Source organism: Pezoporus flaviventris, unplaced genomic scaffold (genome assembly GCF_033815535.1).
Source record: "Pezoporus flaviventris isolate CSIRO_AGI_PZ_B2104156 unplaced genomic scaffold, CSIRO_AGI_Pfla_v1 ptg000013l, whole genome shotgun sequence".
NCBI lineage: Eukaryota > Metazoa > Chordata > Aves > Psittaciformes > Psittacidae > Pezoporus > Pezoporus flaviventris.
Genome location: NW_026892561.1, coordinates 24,545,061 through 24,561,338, shown reverse-complemented (window position 1 = coordinate 24,561,338; position 16,278 = coordinate 24,545,061). Strand labels below are relative to the sequence as shown.

Sequence of the window (16,278 nt, the reverse complement as noted above, 5' to 3'; positions counted from 1 at the left end):
ACTTCAAATCTCAAGCAGGCTACATTCTGCAAAGCTTTGGGACGAGCACTCCATTACTAACAGATATTAAACTCCTTATATTTCTCTGTTTCCTCAGTTCGTTTTCTGTTCTTGATCTTTCAAAGGCAACCAAGCAGCATGATACAGAGTGCCCAGTTTTCATTCCTGCAATGGCTTTAACAGGTGCAAACTGAACTGGACAGTGATAACCGTGAGAGATCTCTTATTGACATACCCAATAAATACCTTCTCACCAGGATTGCCTGGATGCATTAAACACATGTCACATAGGCAAGGGATGGAGTTCAGATGCATTTTGCCCTGTGCAGTCCAGCAATCCCTGTGTGTAGTGAGCAGAGCTGCCAGACTCAGCCTTGGTGTGGCAGGCTAATTTAACTTACTCATCATTCAAGCATATCCTGGAAATGCCCTCCATCTCTGCCTTCAGTGGCCATCCAAGCAGACTCTGGGTAATCACAGCCTTGTGTCCCTTGTTTGGAAACCCCACCAGCATAATGGGCAAGCTCTGCTTCTACTGGGAAAACTGCACAAGGTTGGCTTACGTCTTGTACCAGCAGCTGATGGATGGGCAAAGCAGTGTGTAGGAACAACATTTTGGGGTTATAAACTGGGCAGTGGAGATTACAAGTAGCCCACAAGTCTGGTCTGCAAGGTCTCCCCCATCACAGGAAGCCTGGTGCACCCAGACTCCAGATAGTAACAGTATCTGAGAAATTTCTAGAGTTAGCTTAGGGCTTCCCCCAGCTCTGGCTGCTTTTAAGAAAAAGCTATAGTCCCCAGCACACCATGTGATGGCAGTTAGTGTGGCTCAGTCAAAACCATCCTGTTAGCACAGTCCCTGTTAATGCAGGTCTCTTTGAGGGTGTGACATAGGTCTGCAGGAGGTTGAGGACTTTGCCCACACAAGGTAGTGTCCGTATCATGTCCTGGCTGATGGCAACAGTTTTAAGCCTGGAAGACACACTGTTTGTATAGGTTGTTTTGAAGTGAAGCAATCTTTCCTCCACACTGGTAGAAGGAACCAGCAGAGCTGTGCGTTAAACATCAGCAGGCAATAACTTAAAAAGAGTTGCATAGTTTGTTTTCAAATATCTTTCTGTTGACTGCATCCAAACAAGAATGTGCTGTGTTGTTCCTATAAATGCCTAGCTCTGCTTCTGAAGAACAGCACAGATGCAACAATATGGTTAATGCCTCTGCCCTTGGAAAGTCATTTCAGATACATCATGCCACACTATCCCACTGGAGTCCGTGGAGCTATGTGGAGTGCTGCTCAGGCAACATTAGTTAATAAACTCTATAAAAGAAAAACACCAGAACCCAAAAACAACAGCAGCGTGTACCTGTCCCCCAGAAAGGCCTAAGCCTGGCATTATTTTTCTAAAAGAAAGAAGAATTAAAAATACACCAAACTTATCAAGAGCCACATTCAGCGAGGAATCTACATGACTCTGCTTTGGGAAATGTATTAACTGTAGACTTGTTTCAGAACAGTAACAGTGGGAACTCAGAGCAGCTCTCACCTCCAGTAGTGCTGCTTGGCTTGGCTTTGCCAGCTCAAGGTTGTGATACTACTGTGCACATAGGGTGCAATGAAGTACTTTTTGGTCTCGTATGTCCCTCACTGAGGAATACTCTGTCCCCAGTGTCAATGTTCTCATGGCTCTCCACCATCAGCTGGGGTTCAAACACCATTTTGGAGCCTTTGACTCACCTCCCTTTCACCCAGCAGAGCCTGGGAGAGAGCATGTGATCCTGTTTACACTGAGATTGAGCTATAGTAATATATAGTAAGACCTAGAAATACAGGAGACACATTCTGTCCCAAGTCAGAGATAAGCTCTTACAAGAATGCCCTGCTGGGCAAAAGCCCTACAACCACTTTTCCTCTTAGAAGGAGTAAATTCTTCTCCAGCCTTCACCTGATGTTCAAATCAAGTGACCTCAATTAAGACTGCAGTTCTCAAAGGCCTCCTAGGAGAAACCAGTTTGCCGAGATAGCTGCAGGGAGTCTGCTTTCCAAGGGGCAGCATGGTCACAGCCCAGACCACTGCTCCTCCGAAGATCAGCTCCCTGAGCAGGTGCAGGGCAGATGCTGCAGTTCCTCTGTTTTCTAATTAGTCACAGAGGGTTGGTCTGAACACTGTCTGGAAAGCAAATAACATATATATTGCAGGGGACAAGAGATAACATTTAATTAAAGACTTATTTTAATTAAGACTTGGCTATTAGTTGTTCAAAGACCACTCAGAGCCAATAAAAGGCCTACCAAGTAGCTACTACTAGAAGGCCTCATGACTAATCATGCTGTCGCTATGGGAAGTGGAATACTCTTCACAATTAACAAATAAAACCCCCCTCAGTGCTACAGAAGGACTCACTGGAGAAATACAGATATAAGACTGCAACTATATTTTGCTAGAGCACAAAACAAGATTCAGTATTCTTTTGGGCAGCATGGACAATAATAAGGAAGTAAAGTTAATCTTTGTGAAGAATTACCAAATTGGCAAAAGAAATACCCTCCAAAGAAAGAGTTGTGCACAAGCACAAGTCATAGCTTTTGGTTAAAAAGCCAAAATAATTCTGACTACAAAAAGTGCACTTGACATAGAGTGGAGAGTCCTCTGGTAGTGGCAGTCTTTAGCCCTCCTCGATTAGTGAGGGGACCCTGTGATCACCAAAGAGGAGACTGCCAGGATTAGCGACAGAGTGTGCAAGAGGATCAAGGTAAGACATGAAGACTTGGGCAGATCTGGCAGGCAGCTGAAGGCAGCTCACTGCACTGACAGACAGCCTCCACTGCTGCCTGGAAATAACACATGCAGAGGATGGAGCTGTGCCTTTGCTGAAGAGCTATCATGCTTTATTTGGATTTATGTAATTCGCAGCTATGAAGGAGAATGATACAGTCTGTTTACCAGAGAGGCCATAAAGGGATACTGCCCACATCCACTACATTGCACAATTATCTATGTGTACAAGGGAGGGCTGCAGTCAGGGGGGAATATCTTGTCCCACCCAAAGCATTAGCTTTGACTTGCTGCTGAAGATAAGTCATTAAATGGATAGGTGACCTGGTAAGGAGCAAGAAATTCTCAGTTCCTGAAATTCATACAAATATTCTTCCTTTCCCACCCTGTTGTGAGGTTATTCCAGTTGAAGTCCCATGGTATCTCATCAGTAAGACAAGATACAGGGACAGTCCTACATCCTCCAGTATTGTTCACCAATAAGTACTTTCCTGTCCACCTGGGTGTTAAGGAATGGCATTTTACCACTCTGACTAGAAGAGTAGCAGCTGGCCACCAAGGGACGACTGATTAGCAGCATGACTGCCTGTTACTTGAGGTACCTTGCCTTCTGGAGTCAACTTCCACATCACAGAGAACGTCAGTCTATCTTGCATGGGATTGAGACTGCATAACTCCTCACAGAGCAGCCTGGGAAGCATTGGGACCACCTGAAAAAGAAGAGAGCCTTGGTGAGATGCGGGCTTTTAGTAGAGACTTTTCTGTGGCCACGCTTCCCTGGCCAGTTGGTAAAATACAGGCCCAACAACGCACAAAGGAGAAAATGCATTAAACCTTCAGGATCACGTTCTCTGTGCCAGGAGTGGCTACATTATAGCTTCAGGATGCATCATGCATGCCAGAGCCACATCACATAATGAATGGCATGCTGGTATGGAATAAGTAAACCAAATCCTCTGAAATGAGAGGAAATCAGGCATGGCTAAGACCACCAACACTCACATCAGCCCCATCCCTCAACGAGACCAGAAGAAGCTGTCAGTCTCCAAGCTGGGAATTATTGCCAGTGCTTCCTTTCAAGGAATGGAATAAGCACCCTAGAGCATCCTGCATCCTCAATTATACAAACAGTTCACTCTGCAGCTTTTAAGGTCACAAAGTTTGCTCAGTTTTCCACTTTTTTCCCATTCCCATTTTGCCAGTGGGAAGAATGAGGAAGACTCAACATGTCAGAAGACTTGATGTTGAAGCATGGTCCTCACAGTTAGGAGCTGAAAAGCTTGGATTGGGAACTGCGTTTCTTGCTTTGCCACTGAATATTGTGGAATGAAGCAAATAATGCAAGTCTGTTCCCTGCAAAACATAAATGAAGCTTCTCCCATGCATCACAGGAGTGGTGCATGGCTCTAATAAAGATTGACCCATGCTTTGCAGCACAGACAGAAACATGTAGATATTAGTGAGATAAACAAAACCACCTGGTTTATGACTATTTAACATGGTATTTGCAAATGGAGGGATAACAATTCTTATTTTACTATATTCAACTGTTTGAACAAAATGGCAGCCAATAGAAATTTCTGGCAGGGATTTTTTTTTTAACCTGTGTCCTAACTCCTGTCAACTAATCAATATTTCTGCTGCTGAACACTGAATTACCAAACCTGACTACAGCAACAAAGAAAAGGCTTTGGAGCATATTCACATTAGACCAAACCTGAGCAGCTCCAAGTGTTTCTACCATCCTTGAGTTATTTCCCAAGTGAAGTCTGCAGAAAAGATAATATTTAACAGCCGTTTAATGAAGCAAATCTAATTATTAGAGTTTCATATTCCTATTTCCCATCTCGTTATTTACCTTTGTGAAGAATCAGTAACTGCCCTCATAGAAGAACCACATTATTCCTCCTTTACTTTGAACGGCAATGTGGGCTGGCACATTCCAGAAAAACACAGAGAAATGCTCTACTTGGTTGCCATAAAATATTTTAGCTATTTAATTTAGTTTCCAGTTTGATTGCTCTGTGTGTCACCCTATAAATATAGGACCAGCAGGAAGTGACTGGCATGCAAACCCCAGATCTTCCAAACTCTGTGACACCTATTTGGTGATTTCAGGGATAACTTTTTCTACCTGGATGCCAGGGGAACAACTGTTCTTCGAAACAGTAAAAAAAAAGTCTTAAGTGTCCATTTTCTTCTCAAGTGCATACACTTCGTATTTACCTTTTGCTTTGAAGGAAAGACTCTCAAATATTTAAACACATTTGTGGTTTGGCACCAGACAACAGGAATAAATCCATTCTAATTGCAGTGCATATTAATGCCAAAAGGTCAACTGTACGCTCTGTGACTGTCAAGGAGTCACTTGCAATATGAATCAGCAGCACTGGTTCAGCTGGAAGGTCACAAAGGCACAGATTATGATAAACTGTTTCCCACAACACAAAGGCCGTCAACTCTGTTATTCCAGTTGTTAACAGTACGTTAACAATACTGGTACATTCATAACTCACAGATCCAGTACGTGAGCTCTGCCATGCTGCCTGGAAGGACCCATGCCACAAGGTTATAAATTTAGCATGAGTGGTACCAACCCATAACAGAAACGAGAGAAAGTAGCTTTACAGACTATCAGAAATCCCTGCCTGCCTAAGGCCGCCCATGATCACCATGAGACCCTGAAGTTTGGGTCACAGTGAACAGAGTGCTAGTAATTTAATAAAAGCTCCCATGCCCTTTTCCACCCAAATGAAAAGCTGCATTTACAGCTTTTTTCCCTCTCCCCTTTTCTCCTATTATCTGATAATGGTCTGTACTTACTGAATATTTCTGTGCCTTGGCACATCCTCTTTCCCTTCACACCTCCTGCAGCAATAACAGTCTGCTAGAGAAATGCTTACATGATACATGAAAGCCCATCCACAAAGAACAGCAAAACAACAGGATGCTTGTTTTAAGTATACTTGAACAGGATTAACATTTGATTCAAGAGGCTATAATTCTATGGAAGGACTTTCCATGATGCGAAACACAAGCAAAGCTTTAACTCAGATCATAATTACAGAACTAAACACTCACCAAGCAATTAGCTGTAACAAACCTACTGTTAAATACAGAAGCATCAATCTGTGTTACAGGAGAGAAACTTTAGACAAAGTAACTTAACCCAAACCATGGAGGAATTCTCACAGGGGAGCAACCTTTTCCTGGGCTCAGCAAATATATACATAACATCAGACAATGTGACCCTGCATTGAAGGTATTTCAATTTTATCTACCTTACTGATTTAAAAGAAGAAACCTGTTTTCAACATTATGACAGTCTGGGCTAACCACCTCACTCAGCTTTAACATCCCGATTCCTCTTCACAGTCTACATGGAGAATTAGCCAACTGTCACAAAACACAGAAGTTTAAGTTACACATTTCCTTTTTCCTTAACATGATATGGTCATGGGCTGAAAGGATTCTTAGTAGTTGCAAGCCCAGCATTTGACATACAAAGATGTCACAACTGTGTCACATTTGGAGAGCGAGATGTTTTAGGAGTTATCCCAGGGGCTGCCCAGAAGGAACTTTTGCAACAGGATTATCTCCATCTCTTTCTGAAAGAGACACAGGATGAGAGGAGATTTCCTTAAGTACATCTTTAGTGCCCAGATTTGAAAAGTATCAGGGTTGCATAGCATTGCCTCAAATATCCAGAGGTTGCCCTGCATCTTTTAAATGCTTTGCCCTTCCTGTGACTGTCTGCCAAGAGACAGCAGCGTCTGCCAGCTGCCCTGTGGAGTGCCACAGCATGCAGAAATCCAGCTAGCTGAAACACTGCCAAGGATATCACCTCCAGTGTGAAGCGGTTTCCTTAGCAAATTGCTAAGGATGTGCCTACGCTGGGGATCACATCATTCAGTTTGGTTTTACTGCAGGTGGAAATAAAAGTCACCCAGGCTTATACAGGGATCATAAAGCAGGAACAAGGGCATGTATAAATGTAGTTGAACCTAGAAATGCAGTTGGAGAGACCCAGTAGGGCTGGAGAAAAAAACTTCCACAATGAAAAAAAGGACCTACATCCCCAGGAAATCCTTTCTAATTAATGTATCATAGAAAACAGTGCTGAAGAAAGGCTTGTGTGGTGAAAGCTTGTCTGGTTTTCATCTCTGTCTATCAAGTCAGACTAATAAAAGACATCATCTCTCCCCACAAGCCTAGCAGGGCCCAAGAGATACTGGAAAGGGCATTTCTTTGAGTGAAAGGCTGATACCCACAATATTTGCAGCTGTGGGTCTGCATTTCAAATCAAATCACAGACAGGATTTCTCTCTTCCTATTTCCAAGTCCTACACATGAAATCTCCAGCTCTGCAATACGCAGCTTGAGACTTAGTGTTCCAGCACTGCCTGACAGCCCCACCCCACACTACTGGCTCTCCTCACAGGCAGCCACATGTCCCAGCATGTCAAAGTGGTAGGCGGCAATGGAAAACCAAAGCAAAAGAGGGCACCACTGGGGCTGGGGGGTTCCCTAAACATCGCCATTCCAGCATTACAAAACACATGGACTTGTAACTATGGCTGGCCACACTGCTTAGCTCCTCTGCAGGAAAATTTAACCTCCTGCTTGTGAGAGCCATTGGTTTGGTTTATTTTGCCTCTTCAGCCAATAAATTGCTTCTGGAAACCAAATGCAAGTTTCCACCATCAGACTCATTCCTAGGGAGCTGGGCATTGGGAGGGAGAATGCACACACTGGGATGATAAAACTCCCTGTTCCCTTTAAAATCAGAAACATCTGCTGCAGCCAGGACTAACTCACTGGCCAGGTTCAGAGTGGGTTAGCCAGAGCAGATCCCATCAATGGACTCGCTATAGGAGCCTTTCAAGAAACAAAAGGAGAAAACTGATCAGTTAAGCAAAGGTAAAAGGGAACAAATTCTGGTTAAGAATAAACCCTTATTTTCACAAAGTCGCATGGGCAGTTTTGCTCCCTTCAAACAACCCTGTGCTACTGGCACCCTGCTCTGGCTGCCCACTCATGGTTTTTTCAGCTTGGTTACAATGATCCCTGACTCCCAGGGTGATCCCTTCTCCCACTGCCAGTCCACTGGGGAGGGACTGTATTAACCGAGTTCCTATCAGCTGCTTGCTCTCCCCAGTGCTGGGAGGAGGATGCCAAGGTCCAACAATGGGGTGGGCTCAGCAAGCCTCTTGCTTATGCACTAAAAGACACTCAAAGGAAATAGGCAATTTGTTTATGAGCCAGGATTTCTGCTCAAGAGTTGTATCAACACTTCCATGAATTCAGATTTCAAGCAACTCTTCATTACTCAGCCTGAGATTATCAAAATATCAACACCCTGACAACCTGCTGGTGTCAAAAGTGAAGTCCTTGGACTCAACATGAAGATAGGCTTACAGTTCCGATCTTTGATCTCCAGTATAAAATAGAACCAATAAAACATTATAGGGATTTATGGCTGACCTCTCACTCGAGCTGCTTCACACCTAAAATAACACTGTAAGATGTGCCAAAAAAAGAGGAAACTGTTTAGGTTTTCTTGCTTCTTAAAACCTGATACACTCTTATTTAAAAAACTTTTTGACTTCTATTAAATAGACCACTAGCAATTACACAATAACTCCCCTTCTGGTTACAGAGTTCAGGAAAATTAAATATGTGGCTTTATTTAACTTCTTTGGGAGGATTAGCATGGTGCTAACCTCTAGCAGAATCACAGCTGTCTTAGGAAACAGCTTCATCAAAGGAAAGCATATTTTCTACAAGAGTCATGCTACCATCTTGTTTCAGATATCCTGGCTGCTTTCCTTTGCCCATCCCCTCTCTCCTTTTCCTCTCTTACAATTAAAATACTGACCATTTCACCATCTAACCTAGTCTCCCCTCTAAAATATATTTTCTGCAGGGCAGAAGCATGGGTAAAACACTAATTCTGACTGCTGGGCCAATGTAGGTACAGAGCTATTGAAGATTACAGACAACAGATAATTTATGTTGGCATAACATGTGACTGTCTGGTACTGTTGGGGGGGAAGCACTTTGACAGAAAATCTAATTAGCTTTTGTATTCAACTAGATTTTAATGAAAAATGTCTCCTTTCTACATGAAGATCTTCCTTCTCCCTTAAAAAGAAAAATAACATGCCTTCAAACCACAGTATTTTGACTTGGAAATACTGCCACAACATATTCCTGGACTACAGCTTTGCTGCCTTGCAGCGATATCCCCCTTGGACCAGCCCACATCTCCCATAGTGAGCTACGGCCACTGAGACATCCATCAGAGGAGGAAGCAGAGCACTGCAGAAGCCAAAGGTTTATCACTGGAGACACTAAGACCGGGAAGACTCTGGTGTCAGAAACGCTGTTTCCATGATATATACATTGCTTCTCACTCCTGCAGACAGCAAGTCACTGGTAACTGGTGTTTCCCAGCATGGCCATTCCTTGATCCCATGCTGCAGCACCTGTGTGCTGTTGGTCTCACTACCACTGACCTACCTTGGGCACTTCTGCATTGCTATAATGGCTAATCCATGCAACCCACACCCACAGAAACACAAAATCCACCAGACTCACTGAGACCTCCTGAAGCTGTCCCTTGATACTTCTACCCAAGGAAAGTTACAAGACAGCTACTAAAGGTTAACAGCTTGATATCAAATCACTAATTTGATTTCATTAGTAAAATAAATAATTTTATCATCTGGGAAGCATGGAGAAGACACAGTAAGCTACTGTAATGTTCAAGTATCATTACAAGACCCTCCCTGGATAGCATCCCTGGGAACATTCAGGAAGGCAGGGGAAGAATCACTCCTAATCCTAAATAGCAAGTTTTATTTATACATTTTACAAAAGATGTCCTGTCATCCCCGAAAGGGCCGTGGAGACAAGGACTTCAGTCTGACTGAATGGGAGTGTGAGGAGAGACAGATTAATCTGCTCCTATGAGATTGCCTCAACACTTCTCTTTATGCAGCTGATGCCTCAAACTGACACAGGATGCTAACAGCAAAGTTTCCTGGCTTCCCTACACGCACAGTGCTGGTGTAATCTGATGAGCTAGGAAATGTTTCTGCACGTTCAACTGAAAACGAGACAGCCACAGACAAAACCTCAGTGTTTCCTTTTTGATAATGTTAAATTTTAACTTGCTCATTTTTAAAGTTTAGAAGTCAACTTTAAACTTGAGTTTTTAACATTTGATTCTGTTACACTAAAATCTGTACAATTGCAACTATCTTTTCACTGCATGATGAAAGAACACTATTTCTCCTGTATTTGGGACACACAGATTAAGTAAGAGTGTGAAACTTCCATTGTACCTCAGGATGTCAGACTGCACAGGGTGTTTTATACCTTATTCTGCTATGTATCCACTTCTGGAGGGATTAGCTAGTACTACTGTGCTGAAGACAAAGACAAAACTCTCCACTACCACCACTACCAAATTTGCACATTTCAAGCTCCCAACAGCAAAACAGATGAATCAGATTGGGTCTGTCAGGCATACCTCAGGGCAGCACAGTGCAAACATAGTTACGCAGCTCTGGGCCTTTAATATGCTCCAGAGCAGCAGAGTCCTCACGTGGCAAGCCCTGGCACACTCGGGTCTTTGCCCACAGACATGGGGTCACAAGCTGCTGCTTCATCCTGTGCTTTCTCTGCGAGCTCTGAGGTAGTCAACAGCTACATTAGCTCTTGTGTTTGCATCAGTTTAGTTATTTTTGTAGGTTTGCAAGAACAGCCATATTTTTACTGTGGGCATCTGCAAATGAATCTTTAAAATGAATTTACAGTAAATGGAAGACACAGTTGTCAGATGAAAAAAAGAAATGTTGTTCTTACCTTTTGCACTAGATAGACACTAGTTGCTCTTTCACTTGCTACTTTATCCAGCGCTGTTTCTTCCAATACAAAGTAGCTTACATCGGCAATATGAACACCCACTTCAAAGTTCCCTGAAATTGCACAAGAAAGTCAGCAGGCTTCAGGTAGAAGAAATGAACTTCTGACATATTTAACTCTGACCTTTTTCCCCCTTCTTCCAGTGCTATCGTAATGGTTTTGGCTTATGCCAGAGCTCACAAAAATGACACTTCCTTCCACTTTTTCCATCTGAGATGAAAACTGTGGTCTCCTGGGCCACTACCAAATTCACATGGCTACAACATATGAGTGAATTCACATACGAGTGAATCCTCAAGCAGATCAGTGGACATGTGAAAAACCTTAAATACCATGCAGGTAAGTCTTTCCAAGAAGGAGCTTGTAAGAGTGAGCCCAGTTCTCATCTCTTTGCTGTCAGACAACAGGAAGCAAAAATATGGGACCCCACCTTGCAAGTATACAAGCAATGCAGGAAAACATTTCCCAGGTATGGTGCAGCTGGCCACACATGTTTTTGGGTTCTCAGAGCTTCACTTGTTTCCAGTTCACCATGGTTGAACTCAAATTGCTGCTGGTGCCCCAGGAAGTCTTCACTTTGGATCAAGCTATGCAGAAGTGCAACTTTCCACAAGCAGAATACTTCCACTGTTATCCTGCCCTCCTCCAGATTAGGCTTTTTATCCTCTGAATAGAGACCAGGATAGAAGTATAGTAATTCAAAAGTTAGGCTAGAGAGGAGTACTACTGAGCTTTATCATGAGGTTTTAGTAATAATTTGGATTTGGAAGTAGTGATCATCCTTGGCTTTGAAAATAATTAGCACCTTGGTCCAAGAAATTCTGGTTGGCTAATCCTCAAAGAAGCCTACTGACCTTTGTTTTCTCTGGAAAGACTAGGCTAGATTTGAGGTGTTTATTTGTAGAATAGTTCTAAGTGCAGTGAGCTCCTAATTATAACATTTGGTTCTTTAAAAGAATTCACTAACTTCTTGGTATCTACAAATATTTTTTTTTTCTTATTTTTTAAATAAAGACAACATAATAAGATACCACACTGGTGACAATCTGTTTGTTTAGACACCTTGCAAAGAATATTACCAAAGCCCTTCTCTAGAGCATCACATTTTTTAATGGTTCATAGCTGCCATCATTACACAGTATATCTGCCCATGTGCCCTTCCGATGCCTACCAGTGCTAGATTTCAGCAGTGTGGGAATGGAAATGTATACAGGCAAAGAGGAAGTGTGAGAAGCTTCAATATCACATTAGGAGAGCCACCCAACCCACTGTGCTCCCATCTGGGAGTTCAGGTAAGCAAGCACCAATGCTCCCTGTGTGACTGTTTGAATTCGTAACGATTTTAACTTTATTAAGCCATGTTTGCACAGCCCTTGGAGTATGTAAAGCAGTATCTTGATTTTTGAGCTGCTTTGTACACTTGACAGAGCACAGATGTAAAGGCAGCAGAAACACACATGGAAGACAGGAGCACCGGGGTTTAGATTTGGCCACATAACCTACAGTCACTGGAAGGTCCTGCAAAGAGTAAATATGATGGCAGCAGGGAAAGAGGGCAGTAATTCCACTGCACATTAATAGACAAATTTTACCACTTGTTAGGAAGCTGGGAGAAAAGACTGCAGATTAAATGGTTCACCTCAGAAAGCTGCCTACAGCTGTGTTGTGATATTACCACATGCCTTGAAAGCTGCTCTATATGGATTAGGCATCCAGGCCTGAAACTACTTAGACAGTAAGTCTTAGACCAACAGTTCAACCAACAGATTTAATATTATGAGCTCTCAAAGCCAACACACGCAGAAGGTAAAAAAATACTGAATACTTTGAAGTCAATATTGTAATGTATGGATCCTGCAGGCAAATATTGACTAAAGAAAAAGGAGAGGGGGTCATTACATCATTTCTTTAATCAGACTTTAATTCAATATGTGCACTGTTACATACATGAACTTTTTGTCCTCAATAGAAAATCGACAAATGAAGATCTCATTGCATGAGATAATAAAACATGGAGTCAGCCAATGAAAACACATTGAGCAGAGTTAAATTTCATTCAGGTTTCCCACCAGAGCTTCTAAAAGCTGGGGTCAGCATAAGCCCCCTGCTTTTGAACTTTTAATGGAAATTCTATCTAAATATTTTCTTACATACATTGACATAATGCAAACTGGCAGCTCTTGGGTTTGTCTTGCTCAAGTATGAATCACCCTATCTCCCTCATCCCCAAAAAATCCAAGACCAAGAGACCTTGAAGATACAGCACAGCAATCAACCAATCTGATTTCTCTCAAGTCACTGCTTCTGAATATTTTAGACAAAATACCAAGCTAAGCCTGCAAAGAAATACTTCCTTATTGCTCTCTCCCAGTTTATTTGCTAATTAAAATGAAAGAGCTTTGTGGATAAAGAAATACTATTCACAAAGATTCTCTTCCAGGTCCACAGTTTTTCTAGTCTCATTAGTTTTTATGACAAAATCACAAAAGGAACATTTCACATTGTAAGTCTTGCGTTACTTCCCACAGAAGAAGAGAAAATGTGGCCCAAATAAATGGAAAAGAGAGTTAAAGAGTTAAACTGGCACTCATTTATTGAAAAAGTATTGTCAGAGAGTTCAGAAAAAAGGGGGAAAGGGAAGACAGCACACAGCACAGGCTGACAGACTGCTCCAGTTTCATTTTGATGAAGAAATCTAATTTTCCAGCAAATAGAAGCCTCAAATCTTGGCAGGTAGCTCTCCATCATGATAAACCTTATACCCTAAATTTCTCACAGAAACAAGTCCTTTACCAACCACAGACTTGTTTCACCCCAGATTTAAAATTCTACAGTGAAGCTAAAGCTGCACAACAACCCCTAAAGCTACATAAATACTAACAGATTAAGGATTTTCTTTTTTTAAGAATTTACATACAGAGGAGATTAAGCCAGACACTTCATATGCTGATATTAAAGCAAGAGTTGAATCCCAGAATGGTCTGGGCGTGAAGGGACCTTAAAGATCATCTAGTTCCAGCCTCTGCCATGGGCAGAGACAGCTCCCAGTATACTTGTCTAAACAAAGCCCTGTTCAACCTGGCCTGGAAAATTGCTAGGGATGAGGCAGCCACAGCTTCTCTGGGCAACCTGTGCCAGTGCCTCACCACTCTAAGAAGGAAGAACTTCTTCCTAATGTCTAAACTAAATCTTCCCTCTTTCAGTTTAGTCATTCTCCTTTGTCCTACCCCTATATGCCCTTGTAAAAAGTCCTCTCCAGATTTCTTGTCGGCCCCTTTAGGCACTGGAAGCTGCTCTAAGATCTCCCTGGAGCCTTCTGTTCTCCAAGCTGAAAAACCCAAACTCTCTCAGCCTGTCTCCATGGGAGACATGCTCCAGCCCTCTGAAAATCTTCATGGCCCTCCTCAGGACTCCAACAGTTTCATATCCCTCTTGCGCTGGGGGCCCCAGAGCTGTACAAAGTACTCCAGTGGGGTCTCATGAGAGCAGAGTAGAGGAATAGAATTGCCTCCCTCAACCTACTGGTCACACTCCTTTTGATGCAGCCTGACATATGGGTGGCTTTCTGGGCTGCAAGTGCACACTGTGATTTCATTTGGAGCTTCTCAGCAACCAACACCCCCAGTCTTTCTCCTCAGGGCTGGTCTCAATCCAGTCTCTGCCCAGCCTGTATTTCTGCTTGGGATTGCCTCGACCCAGGTGTAGGACCTTGCTTGCACTTGGCCTTGTTGAACTTCAAGAGGTGCACATGGGACCACCTCTCCAGCCTGTCAAGGTCCCTCTGGATGGCATCCCTTCCCTTTAGCTTGTTGACCATACCATACAGCTTGGTGTTGTCACCAAACTTACTGAGGGTGCTCGATCCCACTGTCCATGTCACCAGCAAAGATGTTAAATAGCACCGATATCAATAACGACCCCTGAGAAATGAATGCCTCTCTTCACTGGTCTCCACAAGAAGGGAGTACTTATTGAAATGAAACATGCTGAACACACCTGGATGGCTTCTTTCACTCAGGATCTCTGGGATTTTTTTCATTTAAAAACCCATCTGAAAGTGGGTGCAAAACTGCCACCTATTCAAACTCTACCATTACAAAGCTGCTACGTGGAAAGATGTTTAGCAACAAGGAATGAAGTTTACAGTCAAGCAATGAGTGTTTTATTAATCAGCTGTACCCTATTAGCTCCTTTCTGCAACTACCAAAATGCAGCAAGGGAGATGGATGGGAGGCCGGAGTACTATTTGAAATTATGCTATGGCATTGCAAAACCTAATAATGAGGCCCTGTGGAAAGAAGAGCTCCCTTCCTGAGATCTGCAAGTAGAAATAGGGAAAAGGCTGGTCACTCAGCCACCAAAACTCCTCTTGGGCCAATGCTCTGTGCAAGAGGGACAGGATTTGTTGCTACCATACTCCAAACAACACAGTTCTGATGCCCTTGAGGCACTGCACACAATTTCCTTTTCTGTTTACCATCACATAGGTTGCTAGAATGGCAGAATACAATGGACCTGTATTTCTCCAACTTTCTAGAAGCCTGGATCCCCTCTTGAAGTTTACCAGGTGGTAGAGCTACGAAAAGGCAGGTCTCCCCAGGCACAGTGCTGCACTAGACACAGTAGTTTTGGAGAAGGTTTGGCTTCTTGATCTGCGAATATGACCCAAAGCCATGATCCATCCAAGTGCCTTCAGATTCACTCCAAATCACTTCAAAACCTTGTGTGTGTAATCCTGATATGATGCTTCAATCAAAGGAGAATGATGGCATCTCAGAGACCAAAAACAAGCTGTTCCTTTTATTTTTTCACTGATGATGTCACTCTCTACAACAAAACAGTTCAAAGAACTTTTTTTCTTCTTTTTTTGAGGAAAACTATAAACAGAAAAGGATCAGCAAGAAAGAGCTGGAAAAAAAGGAAAAGGTCCTTTCAGATTGTAGATGCTCCATAATAACCTTCCAACCTAGCAAATTGTATCAAGTATTTGCCCCAGGAATTAGAAAGTTGAACTGAATGTATTTGAACAGTATGCAATGGAACACAGTGACAACAAATCCCTCTTATCTGTCTTCAGCAACCCTAGTCAGTGCTAATACAATGCAGAGAGGACAGATCAAGCAAGTTCACTTCACACCTTAGTTTGCCTAATAGGTGAATTTTAGGACCATCCAACTTAGAAATGCAGCTCTTCAAGGATAAAACACCAGAAGGCAATTCTCTAGCTTGCATATACACTCCCATTTATTCCCATCTCACTTTCAAGCATCATCATTCTCAGGAGAGAAGACAAACACTAGCAAAAGTGTTAATCCAACTTTTTTTTGTATTAACCAGTTTCTCACACTGTCTTCACCCCTCAGGGAGATAGTTCAAAGTAGGTTGCAAACTGTTTGCTCTAGCCAGAAAACAGCCAACTACTTACCTGCTGCCAGCAGGTCAAGGTAGTTGGCTGTTTCCTGGCTAGACCAAACTCTTGAAGCAAGTAATTACAGTATTTTCCCATTCCCCTGTCCTGGAAGTACCATGCTCCTGCTCTTATCTGCAAAGCAGTATTTAACACCTTGCAAAA

The 16,278-nt window shown here is 42.7% G+C and overlaps 1 protein-coding gene across 3 annotated transcripts in view; it reads right to left on the bottom strand.

Moving 5' to 3' along the window:
- The window catches only part of DIS3L2 (DIS3 like 3'-5' exoribonuclease 2), a 197,599-nt gene that overhangs the window by 68,186 nt on the left and 113,135 nt on the right, over positions 1-16,278 (bottom strand). For 2 of the 3 annotated variants that reach the window (XM_061452258.1, XM_061452261.1), the window contains 2 exons: positions 10,647-10,759; positions 3,377-3,484 (listed from right to left, as the gene is read on the bottom strand). In XM_061452258.1, coding sequence (XP_061308242.1) covers positions 3,377-3,484; positions 10,647-10,759 — 221 coding nt within the window. The remainder of the gene's footprint in view (positions 1-3,376; positions 3,485-10,646; positions 10,760-16,278) is intronic. The other variant, XM_061452259.1, reaches the window with a different exon arrangement.